We start from the raw sequence: 12,417 nt of genomic DNA on the forward strand, positions 1-12,417 counted from the left end.
TGCCCCCCAAATTGGTACTTGGCATCTGACCCCCAGATCCTGACCTGGGCTGTGCCTCTGGCTTCGGTATCTGGCTCCTCCCCTCCAACGTAGGCCCCGACCCTGCCTTCCTTTGGCAACCTAACCATTAGGCAAGACCACCTATGCCCTGGTCCCTTACAGCTTGACTGGCCTCTCACTGTTACCCCCTCCTGACCTGCAGGCCCAGGTGAACCACCTGTGTGAGCTGACTGCCTCCCTGCAGACACAGCTGGGAACACTCCTGAAGCAGGATGCTACCTTGCATGGCTGTCTGCCCTTGCCAAACCTGTGCACCCAAGATGCCTCTCCCCACTAGGCCCTTCGTTTGATAACTATGATGACTATGTAAGGGCCATGAAAGTCCTTTATGGTAACCCTTACTTGAAGTGCTCAGCAAAAATAGCCCTTCAGACCCTTAACCGGGGCAGCAGTCTGGGGCCCCCTGTACTGCTGAATTGCAGTGGTTGGTGGCAGAGACCCAGTGGAATGAAGTGGTACAGTGGTACCATTTCCACTAGTGGCTGAATGAGGAGGTTAAAAGATGAGCTTACATGAATCCAACTGCCTCAGAATCTAGAGACCCTTATTGATATATGTATTTTCTCTGATCTCCAGCTAATTCAGTGGTGCCTAGAAAGGGACTGTTCATCCCAGGAATGCTAGATCTCTGCCCCGCCACAGCAGCCCCAGGATACCACTGTCAGCCTGAACCCACACTAGTGGCAGAGGAGTAGCCTGAACCCATGCAAGTGAACACAACAAGGACTCTCCTGTCACGAGAGGAAAAAGAGCAATGGCAGACACAGGACTGATGTTTACACTGTAGGGGTGTTGGTCATTGGGTAAATCACTGTCAGTTAAGCACAGGGAACCTGCCTCAACCTCAGCATTCTTGTCTATGCCCCCCAGGAAACTAGGAGGATCAGTCCTACAGCCCTCCCCACTCCAGTTTCCCCTCCAGCTTTCCCACCCAACTATGAAAGACCGTGTGGAATGGGCAATGGTGGACTCGGGAGCTTCCATTAATTTTATGGATGCAGACTGCAAAAGTCTATCAAATCCCAGTTCAGTGCCAGGATCCACTGCCACCAGTCAGAGAGTAGGGTTACATTTAAATAACACAATCCAGGGAAGTTGGAACCAAACCCTATCTGCCTATTACTGCTGATAACTTTGACCAGATATTCAAAGTTCTATATGCCTGTACTTGCACATATGTAATGCATGCATCACTATCAGTTTGCATGTGCAAATCAAGTATCTGTATGTGTTTTTTTACCTACATGCATACACATGTACAGAGTCTAAGCTCTAAACTGGGTATTTGAAAAAGGACCATAAAGACTGATTGCAATGGAGTATATTAAAACTTGGTTTAGACAAGAGTTGGAGATGCTGAACTATAAATGTTTTGCACTAATGAACGGTAAGTGAAATGCACATTTCCTCTAAAGCTATAGTACAGGGTGCCAGTTTTCTAGAAATACATAAACTCTTTGGTGTTAGATACAGCTTAAAGTATGATTACTATCTTATTTCAATACTGGGTCTGGCTTGAATGAAGAATTAGCTGTGAACAAATGAGCTCACTTCATGGCATAGGATACTTTGGCTTCAGTACTGTTTTTTCAGATTTCTTATTGGATTTTTCCATTCCCTCCAGACTTCCTTTTCTTAACTTTCTACCCACCTTTCCCATTTTCCTGGACTATTTCTTGATTTTGCCCTTATAATCTAGTTTTCTAGTAGCAGCATGTGACTTTTCTCTTGCTATGGTTACTATTGTTATCATACAAATCATAAAGAAATAGGACTAGAAGAGACTTCCAGAGGTCATCTAGTTTAATCCCCTGCCTGAGGCAGGATCATCCCTATCCAAACCATCCTATACAAATCCATAATCTAAACACTTAGTAAAACTACTATCAATCCTGACATGAAACACAACACCCTAACCTGCCACAGGTAAAGCAGGGGGACTGTGTGGCAGGTTAGAGCATTGTGACACTTAATGTCTTGCTTCTGTAAATGCTGGTTAATATATGCTCAAGAGATCCCGTGCCCCCACTTCAGAAAAGGCAAAAACCCCCACAGTCCATATCAATCTGACCATGGGGTAATATTCCTTTCCAGCCACAAATATGTCAATAGGTCTCCAAGCAGAGGGGCAAGACCCTCTAGTCAGGAAACTCTGGCTATAAGTCTCAGTGGGAGCACTAGCACACCCCAGTCAAAACCCCCAGATTTTGCTGCAGCTATCACACAATGCATTTAAAAAAAGCCTAGCCCCACTCCCCCAACACATGTAGCAGAACAGAGGGGGTGAGGAGCAGGATTCCCTCCCATCCCCATGCGGCAACCAGCAAAGCTCAGAAGCATGGGAAATACCCATAGTAGAACATAGGCATAGATACATCTATATCAGGGGTGGGCAAAATAAGGCCCGCGGGCCAGATGCGGCCTGCCAGGCCATTCTATCCAGCCCACAGGACCCCTAAAATATTTAGAAAATTAATATTTATCTGCCCCTGGCTGGCTGTCATGTGGCCTTCAATAGCCTGCCAAAACTCAGTAAGCAGCCCTCCGCCTGAAATAATTGCCCATCCCTGATCTAGATCATCCCTGACCAGTGGCTGTCCAACCTTTTTATGAACATCTCCAGTGATGGAGAGTCCGTCACTCCCCTAGGCCATCTATTCCACTGTCTCACTGTTCTAACAGTGAAGAAGTTTTTGCCAATATCCAATCTAAACCTTCTCTGCTGCATTGGTCCATGTCCTACTCTCTGCAGCGAGAGAGAAAAAGTGTTCTCTCTCTTTGTGACAGTCCTTCAAGTATTTGAAGACTGCTATTGTGTCCCCTTCTTAAGCACCTTTTCCTTGAGCTGAACATATCTAGCTCTTTCAGACCCTCTTATGCTTTCCAAGCCCTTTGTCACCTGTCCTTTTTAAAATGTGGGGCCCAAATGTGGGGCTCACAGTACTCCAGGTGAGACCTAATCAGTAGGCCTGTGCAAAGTGGCTAGTATTCGATTCAGATTCAGATTTGTTTGATTTGGGGGACAGTGATTCAATTTGGCGATTCGAATTGATTCGGCTGAATCTGATTCAGAGATTTGGCCGCCGCTGAATCAGCCAAATCTCTGAATCAGACAGGCCCATCCCCTGCCCACTCCCCCAGACCTGTCAATGGCTGCCCTGCCCAGCCGTAGCCTCCCAGCTCTTAAAAAAAAGAAGCTCCACACTCACCAGCTCCTGCCAGGCAGGGGGGATCCCTGCTGCCCCTCACTGCCCTCTGCTGCCTGGGGGTACTCTGTACCAAGCCCCCAGAAGCCCTGTGTACTGCTGCAGCAGAGTGGGGTTTTTTTGGTTTTTTTTAAAGAACTGGGAACTGGGGTGGGTGGGGCAGCCATGGGGTGGGGTTAGGAGAGTGGACGGGGGATGGGGGCTTGTGGCAGAGCCCCCCATGCAGCATGAGGCAATGGGGGGCAGCAGGGATTGCCCCCCTCTCCCCACCTGGCAGCAGCCAGTGAATAGGGGCTTTTTTTTTTTTTAAAGAGCTGGGGTAGGTGGAGCAGCCATGGGGGGGCTGGGAGAGCAGGGAGTCAAGGGGCACTTAGGGGGACAGGGGGAGCAGGCAGGGGATGGTGCCTAATGGGGGCCCTCCCACAACCTCTACTTACCAGCATGGAGTCCAGGTCCAGCTCCCTGTGGCAGCAAGCGGGGACTACTCAAATCTCTCCAAACCTTTTCTGAATCGATTTGGACCTTTTTATTGGTTTCCTGATTCAATTTGGATTCAGAGATTCGGCCTCCAAATCTCCTCTGAATCAAATCAGGACCCAAAGCTTCGCACAGCCCTACAAACCAGTGCCGAGTATAGAGGCATTATGGCCTCCCATGTCTCGTACCTAATGCTTCTATCGATGCATCCCAAAACTGCATGTGCTTTTTGTTGCATCACACTGCAGACTCATATAGACTCCCAAGACTCCCAGATCCTTCTCTATAGTGCTGTCATCTAGCCAGATGTCACACATTTTATATTTGTATTTTTTATTATTCTTTTTGAGTAAAGCCCCTTGCATTTCTCAGCTTTGAATTTCATCGTGTTAGATTCAGCCCAGCTTTCCAATCTGTCCAGATGCCTTTGAATTGCACTCCCAGCCTCCCATGTGTTCACAGCCCTTTCCAGTTATGTCACCTACAAACTTGATCAAAAAGCTTTCTCTGCTAGCATCCAAATAATTAATGAACATGTTGAACAGCACTGGGCCCAGCATAGACCTCTGTGGGACTCCACTCAAAACCTCCTGCCATTTAGACATGGATCTGTTAATAATTGCTCTTTGCTTACTCTTTGCTTGCAGTTATTGAGCCAGTTGTCTGTCCACCTTAGTTTTGTCCAGCCCATATTTCTCCAATTTATTTATGAGAAAGTAAAGTGAGAACTTGTCAAAAGCCTTGCTGAAGTCTAGATACACTATATTCACAGCATTCCCTTATCCACCCAATTAGTCGCTGTGTCAAAGAGAGAGATCAAGTTTGTTTGACATGACTTGTTCTTAGTAAATCCATGCTGGCTTCTTACGATCAGCCTTTCCTCTTCTAGATGCTTGCGAATGGTTTTCCTTAGGATATGCCCCAGTAACTTCTCAGGTATTGAGGTGAGGCTAATCTGTTGGTAGTTCTCTGAGTCCTCCTTTTTGCCTTTTTTAAAGAGGGGCATTACACTGGCTGTTTTCCAGTCCTCTGGTACGTAGATCATCGCAAGGGCTCTGAGATCTCCTGTGCCAGTTCCTTCAATACTCTAGGATGAAGTGCATCAGGCTCTGCTGACTTGAATTCATTCAGACTCATCAAAAGCTCTGTGACTATCTCTTATTTCACCCCTAAGCTTGTTGCCTGTCTTATTCAAATAATTCTTGTTAGGTGTCTGGCTGGCAGCTCCTTGTACAGCCACATTGGTCTCTTGCCATTCCTCTTGTGCTTCCATCATGTTGGGACTGTTTCTTGTTGGGCTTCCAAAACTTTGCCCTTTAGAAGCTTCCAGCCCTCCTTGGTGCCTTTATTCTGCAGGCCACCTTCCCATAGCACCATGTGTATTAATTTCTTGAGTAGGATGAAATCTGCCTTTTTGAAATATAGTGTCCTAATTTTGTTGACCTCATGCTTTCCCCATCTCAGATCTCAGGATCTATCATATCTTGATTGCTTCTTTCCAAGTTGTGCATCACCTTCATATCCTCCAACAGTTCTTCCCTACTGGACAAGCTCCAAGATAGATGATTCCCTAGATGTACCCTCCACCCACCGGAACAGAAATTTGTTCTCCACAAGTTAGGAACTGGCTCAACGTTTTATGTTTGGGTACATAGCTCTTTCAGCAGATGTCCAGAAAACTGAAGTCTCTAATCAATACTATCCCATACCTTTTGGATAGATTTTTCACCTCATTGAACACTGCTCCTGATTTGGTGGCCTATAATAAATTCCCATCACTATATTGGTACTGCATCCTTTACCTATCATCTTCACTCAAATGCATTTGGCTATGCTGTTGTGTTCCTCCTGAACCAGGGAACAAATACGTGTTTGACATACAAAATGACATCACCACCTTTTCTCCCAACCCTCTCTTTCCAAAACAAAGTGTAACCCTCAATTTTGACATGCCAGTCGTAAGAGTTGTCCCAACAGGTCTGTGTTACCAATCAGCTCATAGTTCTTTTCACAGGCTGCAGCTTCCATCTTGTTTATTTCCCCTACTTCACATAGTTGTATACATACCTCAGACATATTTTGCATTTTGACCTACTTCCTTCCCTTTAGCGCCACTTGTTGCTATCCTATGGTTCTTTGGTCTCTTTCCAAAAGTAGAGTTGCTTCTTTGGTCCCTTTCCCCTCTGGATTGTTTGGTCTGTTGCTGGAGGGTTTTGATGAACATAGTTTAAAGTCCTCCTTGCTAGGTTGGCTAGATATTCTTTCCAGTTCTTGTTAGATGGATCCCATCTCTTGATAGCAGTCCTCCTCCCCAGAACATCTACCTGTTGTTGAAGAATCCAAAGGCTTCACATGGATATCACCATCTCAGCCATGTGTTTACTTCCAGGATGCAATGGTCCCTGCCTGGGCCCTTGCCTTCCACAGGGTAAATCAATAAGAACACCACTTGTGCTCCAAGCTCCTTACTTCTCTTGCCAAGAGCACCACAGTCATCTCTGATCTGCTCAGTGTTGTTCTTTGCAACATCATTGTGCCTACATGGACAAGCAGGAAGAGGTAGTGGTCTGAAGGATGGATAAGCTTTGGCAGTCTCTTTCTGATGTCTTGAATTCAGGCTACTGGAAGACAGCACACCTCCTGGGACCCCAAATCCAGATTGCAAATTGGTGCCTCTGCCCCCACAGAAGGGAGTCACCAATCCTCAACACGATTCTTTTCCTTCTTTCCTCAAGTGGTCTTAGAGCCCCTGTCCCTAGGGCTTTGCACTTCCTGCTCTCGAGACTGCTGGGTACTCTGCATCATGTCTGAATATATCCTCTCCTTTGCCTTTTTCTCACCTGTTCCACTGAAGAATACTTGAAAGCAGATGCGGCCTTCAGTCTGTTCCTCTTCAAATGTAGGGGTCCTCCTCATTCAAGTAGTCACATGCTGCCACTTCTTATTTCCCTTTGGCCTCTCTAGCTCCAGTCTCTCGTAACTGCTGTCCAAGTAATCTTTTTTCTTGATGCAATGCAGTGTAGATACTTGTGCTGCCAACATTTGAATCTTTTTTCCTCCATGCATGTTCCTTTTGTGCCTCCTTTGCTGTAAAGGAGTTGGAAAAAAAGGAAGGTGGGGAAGAAAACCACACAAGAATGCACACACCAAACACCCATACCAGGGTCCTTGCCCATGCTCTCACACAGTCTCCTGCTCCCTGGCTCTCTCCTCAGGTGAACTCCCTGGGCAAACTCTTCGTTTGCTACCCTCTCTTCACTGGGGGCCACCTTTTATAAGGCCACCTTATATAGTTTCACCCCTCACTTAGCTAAGCAAGCCCTACAAAGAGCAAGCCAGGTCAATCAGTCACTTCAGGGAGGAGAAAAAAACATACACACACCCCACAGGAAAAAAACCTCACATGCATACACACACCAGGCACTAGGCAAGCACTCAAGCACCAGTCACTAGTTCCCAGAAACATCTCCTGAAGGCAGTCCAGTCCCACTACGGAGCTATTTACCTCAGAGCAGCTACTGTCTGCTTACTTCTCTGTCACTATTGCCACCATTTGTAGGCCTGCATCTGTCATTGGACGCAAGAAGACAAACCCCAGTGCCCATGAAGTCCCACGCTTCAAAAGAGCTTGACATAGGAGGCCTCTTGCATTTCTGCACAACCCCGCTGAAGTTTGTAGGAGTCCCTATACAGGTTTCCTACCTGGTTGCAGTTTCAGAATCAGAAACTTAATTTCATCTATGGCTTCTTGTTTTATATTGAGCTTGTCCCATCTGCTCTCTGACCTTCTCGTGACCATTCCTGTTCATCACAATAACAAGGCAATCTAGTAGAAAATGCTTTTGATTTGAACTGGATGTCTTTTACACCAGGTATTGTCATAGAAGTTATAAATCATTTAGATCTTGGAAATGGAGGATATACTTATCAGACAGGATGTATCCACTGCTGAAATGCTATTACACTTGAACTTTAGGGTTTACTATTTGAATTGAACAAGGGTTATTCATGACGACTCCAACAAAGATCACTTGTGTATAATCACAAAAGCCATGTGTAGTTTGAACTACCATTTATAAATAACTCTTATAAACACTAGAATGAAATCTTTAGTGCTTTAAACATAAGAGACCCAGTGAAAATGAATCTGGTAGTCGGCAGGAATACAACTTTCTATGTACATCTTGTCCTGAACGTGACAGACAATCCTAAGTGTGCTGTTACGTAATGTCCTTAGCTAAAACAAGACTCCTTCAAACTGACTCCATATGTCCCTTGAATGTGCTTGGAGCAGCTAGTAGAAGTTGCACTGAAACTTCATCACAGCCCCTGTGGATCTTCCTGCATCTTGATTTGGAAGGAACCCCTCTAGCACTGAGGAGATTGTTCAGAGTCAGTGGCTGCATCTACAAGCAATGCTGATCGCGTCGTCGTTACTATGCAATCATTTAGTATGTGTGCATACTAAGTACACAAGTACTTACTACTTAGTATGCACACGTACTAAATGACTGTGCAGTAACTGGAGTTACTGGAGTTACTGCGCAGTAGCGTTGCCAAATGGCTTTTTGGTGACACTGACTGCGCTGTAGCTCATTACTACTGTGCAGTAGTGTTGCGTCACGCTTTGTGACATGTGATGCTACTGTGCAGTAGTAATGAGCTACTACGCAGTCAGCATCTCATGTAGACACAGTCTGTGTTGACTATTTTTGGTCTGTCTGCCAAGAACATAAGATAAGAATTAGACCCCAATTATGCAGACTTATCCAAGTGCTGAACTTTAAGAATGAGTATTAAGTTCATGTGCTTAACATGATATAATTGACTAAGTCCAGGCATGTGGCCAGGAGGGCAGTTCCCCTCTGGTGACCAAGGGAGGAGGAGTTTGGCTAGTGCAGACAGAGGGGAGAACCCTGACTACACGAGCAACCCCTGATTGCTGCTATGGGTTGGAGTATTTCTGGGTAGGGATTGAATGTTGTTTGGCCGGATGGTTTAGCTTTTTATGTTATAGCCCAGGGGCTTTGTGCTTTTGTGTTTGCTGTTTTAACTGGAGGACTGGGTGAGGCTACTGGAAGTTGTAGGAGGCCTCACAGGGGCTCCACGGTAGTGTGGGGACCCTGGTGCCAGAGAGGGCGCAGCATTTGGGGTGCATTGACCCCAGCCCCAGAGCAAGGCGGGGAAGTGAGAAGCCCCTGAGAGAAGACAAGGAGAGGGCCAAATCACAGCAGGGCCCAGGTCAAAAACATGTCAGTACCATCTGCGAGGCTTGGGCTACAGTGTAGGGGAAGAAAAGGAGCAGCAGATAGTGCCCCCTGGCACTGGGGTGCGTAAAGTGGGCAGCCTCCTGCTAATTACATCAATCAATCAATCAAGATCAAGGCATGGCAAGCAAGTAAGCAGACGGTTGGCCCATAACAGGAGGGCGGAGTCACCAATAGAAAGGCTCCAGTAGCAATACTCCTGTCACAGTCACCAAAAAGACATTTAAGTGAAAATAATGCTTAGGCAGTGTTGTCCTTGGCTGAAGTTGGAGACCTACGAATAAAAGCCTATGCATCTCATTATCATATAACCTCAACTAACCAGACCTCATTATAGAAAACTTTTAATCAGAGGTGACTAGATGCATTTATTCTATGAGGCAACATGCATTTATTTCAGAGCGCTTGCTACAGCTTTAATTGCTACAACTATAAGAGAGCTTTACAGTTCATAGCTTTTAGAGTACATTATTAAATGATTCTGAGATCTTGGTTAAAAAATAGAAGTATGTAAACATCTTCAATACATCACAGATAGCTACATTATTTTGTGCATAAAATAAGTATATTTACTTGGTAAAGATTAGGTTCTATACAGTCAAGTATTACATATTTCAGTTTGCACTAGTATGTACTAGTGATCTTAAATTATTCTGTACAGAACACTCAAAGTAAGTGAAATAGATTATTTTTAATTGGCATTTTAGAAATTTCACAAAGCCAATCTTTACTAACACAGCAAATGAGCATTCCCGCATTCTATAAATAGGGAATTCTTATACTTAGCACTTCTTTATTTCTGTTGTACACTAGAGATGTCATATAGTTTTATGGATCCACAGAAAGTATTATGCAGCTAAAGCATTATTAATTGTTGCTTAAATATTTTTCTCTCCATTAATATCTGGTGTTAAATCCTGAAAAATCAAGCTTGGTGATCTCCTTTTCATTAGAAAAGTTTGTTCGGGCTATCCGAGAACTGGGACTTCCGACTTTACTCAACCAGGCCTTCCTGTAAAGAAAAATAGCAAATGGGTTAGCCCATAATGAACTGCATGTGTGGCATTTGCTCTTCTGTTATGCTTTCCTATTTAAGAGCCTTATGGAGTTTAGCTTTTCAGTGACTCCTGATTAACATTATCCAAATATTTTTATCTCCTCCTCTCCCTCCAGTGTTTTCCCCTTATCTCTTTTTAAAATAAAAATTATTTAAATAAAAAGTCAATGTTTCAAAATATATTATAGAATATATTTTGTGTCCAATAAAATCTGAACACAAGCAAAAAAGGCTGATGCAGGCTTCTAAGCCTGTGTTACTAAAATAAGTGCTCAGTTTTATTATTAAATGAACGCAATTAAATGGGCCGTGTTTCTTCAATACTGTGTGGCTTCTGGCACCATTAAAGAAATGTTCATGTTACAAAAACAGTAACAAGAAAGTATAAGGATCTGAATAGTGTGAGGGGAGAGGGTAAAAGAATACTTAACTCAAATATATATCACATAAAAAACCTATATAGAATATTAGGTTGCAACATCAGGAATTAAAACACACCAGAATGAGGTGGTGTGCATTAATCTGACTTTTGCATGCCCACATATTACAATCCAGTCTTTAATTATATGTCAGATTTATTAACTCCACAGGACACAGGCATAGGACTGTTTATACTATTCATCATAAATTAGGGTTGTAGAATCTGGCCCTTATTTCATGATTTGTTTCAGATAATAATTAGAAAACTTTTTCCATGTTCTGTTTTCACTGTACATTGTAAGAATATGGTACAGAAAAATATTATAAATGTATCCTTCCCAGGCTTACTAAAAACACATAGAACTGCAATTGATTATTAATATTTTAAGCTTCTGAAAGTCTTAATTTCTTTTGCTTTGTTGAAAGAAATAATGCATTATTTTTAGCTTGCTGTAAAATACCTGTCCTAGTAAAATCCTGTAAAGTCTAAGCTGGCTTTTGCCAAAGTATCAGGCCAAATATTGTGCTACACTGAACATTCTTTCCAAAAATGAATGCTTTTGTTCCGCAAAATAGTGCACACATCCAATATGCCATTTGACATGATAATACAGTCCCTTATAATGGTGACTGTGTATCCTTAAAAACGTGCAGCTGTGTCAACAAAAAATAATACAAATTATGGATATAAGATTTAATTATTGCTGCGGGTTTTACTGTTGAATGATTTTACAAAAGAGGTTCATTTCTGGATCAAATTGTTTCACAAGATTCTGGATCATCATATACTTCATTAAGACAAATGCAGCAAAAAGGGTATGTTCTATGTACCACCTTTATAAAAGAATTCATTTCTAAGTGGGAAAAAAACCATTCTGCATACACTTTAGCCATGAGAAAACTATCTTAACTGTTAAAGAATTAGTTAAAATAAAAGGCTTCACTCAGTCCAATACTAATTTGAAAAGCTAAAACAATGAAATTGTTAATCTGTTCTACTGAAAGTTACATTCAGTTTTACACAGATAAAATACTCTTGTACTGGGATGTATCTAGACATCTCCAACATGAGATCCACAAAGGTACAGAGGCTGTAGACCTTGATTCAAGTTATGAAACACACCTGGGAAATAGGGTCTGTAAGAAGAGACTTGAGTAAGTGCTGAAAGATCTTTTAATGCAGAATGCCTGATGCTTCAAAGTAATATCTAAAAGTGCCTCTAAGGCTTTTTCAGACTGTATGGAACAACAACATTTTCCATCAGTTATATTACTTATACATCAGTCTCACCACTAAAATGGCCAAATCTATAGTTGTATTCGTGGGTCTACATAACCAGGCTAAATCCCTGAAGCCCAGTGCACAGATTTCTGGTTCCAAAAAACTATTATTCCTCTATCTGGATAAGAAAGTAAATATGCCCCAAATCCTTAAGTATTTTAGGAGATGTATAAATATACTCCAGGGATTATGACCAAGGCACACAGGATAGTGCAGTGTGAACCCTTTCTATTTGGTCACTACAAGGGGGATCCAATGTGGGAAGAGAAAGATTCATTGCAAAACAACGAACAGAAATGGGGATGGTTGTGTGTGTGTGTGTGTGTGTGTGTGTGTGTGTGTGTGTGTGTGTGTGTGTGTGTGTGTGTGTGTGTTAGAAAATAATTGGGTTTGCAGAAACAAGCCTTGATTCTTTTATTGCAAGGCTCTGCTGTAGCTCACATTAATAAATATCCAATTTCTACCGAATTTTTATACATTTTCAGACTCAAAAAGGATCATTTCCAAAGAAGCAGGTGGGGTGTTAGCTAGATAACTTGTATGTGATCAAAATTTTTTTCATACTGCCAACCATTACTTCAAGCTGGTGCTTATAATGCATATGCTTCAGTGCCCAAATATGAACTGTGTAGGACCTCCCTACCTGCT

The 12,417-nt window shown here is 43.1% G+C and overlaps 1 protein-coding gene across 2 annotated transcripts in view; it reads right to left on the reverse strand.

The window, feature by feature from the left end:
- Positions 1-9,505: 9,505 nt before the first annotated feature.
- Positions 9,506-12,417, reverse strand: part of ACYP2 (acylphosphatase 2) — a 124,456-nt gene continuing 121,544 nt past the window's right edge. For both annotated transcript variants that reach the window (XM_019549300.1, XM_019549297.1), the window contains exon 4: positions 9,506-10,022. In XM_019549300.1, coding sequence (XP_019404845.1) covers positions 9,908-10,022 — 115 coding nt within the window. In that variant the 3' untranslated portion in view covers positions 9,506-9,907. The remainder of the gene's footprint in view (positions 10,023-12,417) is intronic.

This window comes from Crocodylus porosus, unplaced genomic scaffold, assembly GCF_001723895.1.
Source record: "Crocodylus porosus isolate Cpor-Errol unplaced genomic scaffold, CroPor_comp1, whole genome shotgun sequence".
In the NCBI taxonomy this organism is placed as follows: Eukaryota; Metazoa; Chordata; order Crocodylia; family Crocodylidae; genus Crocodylus; species Crocodylus porosus.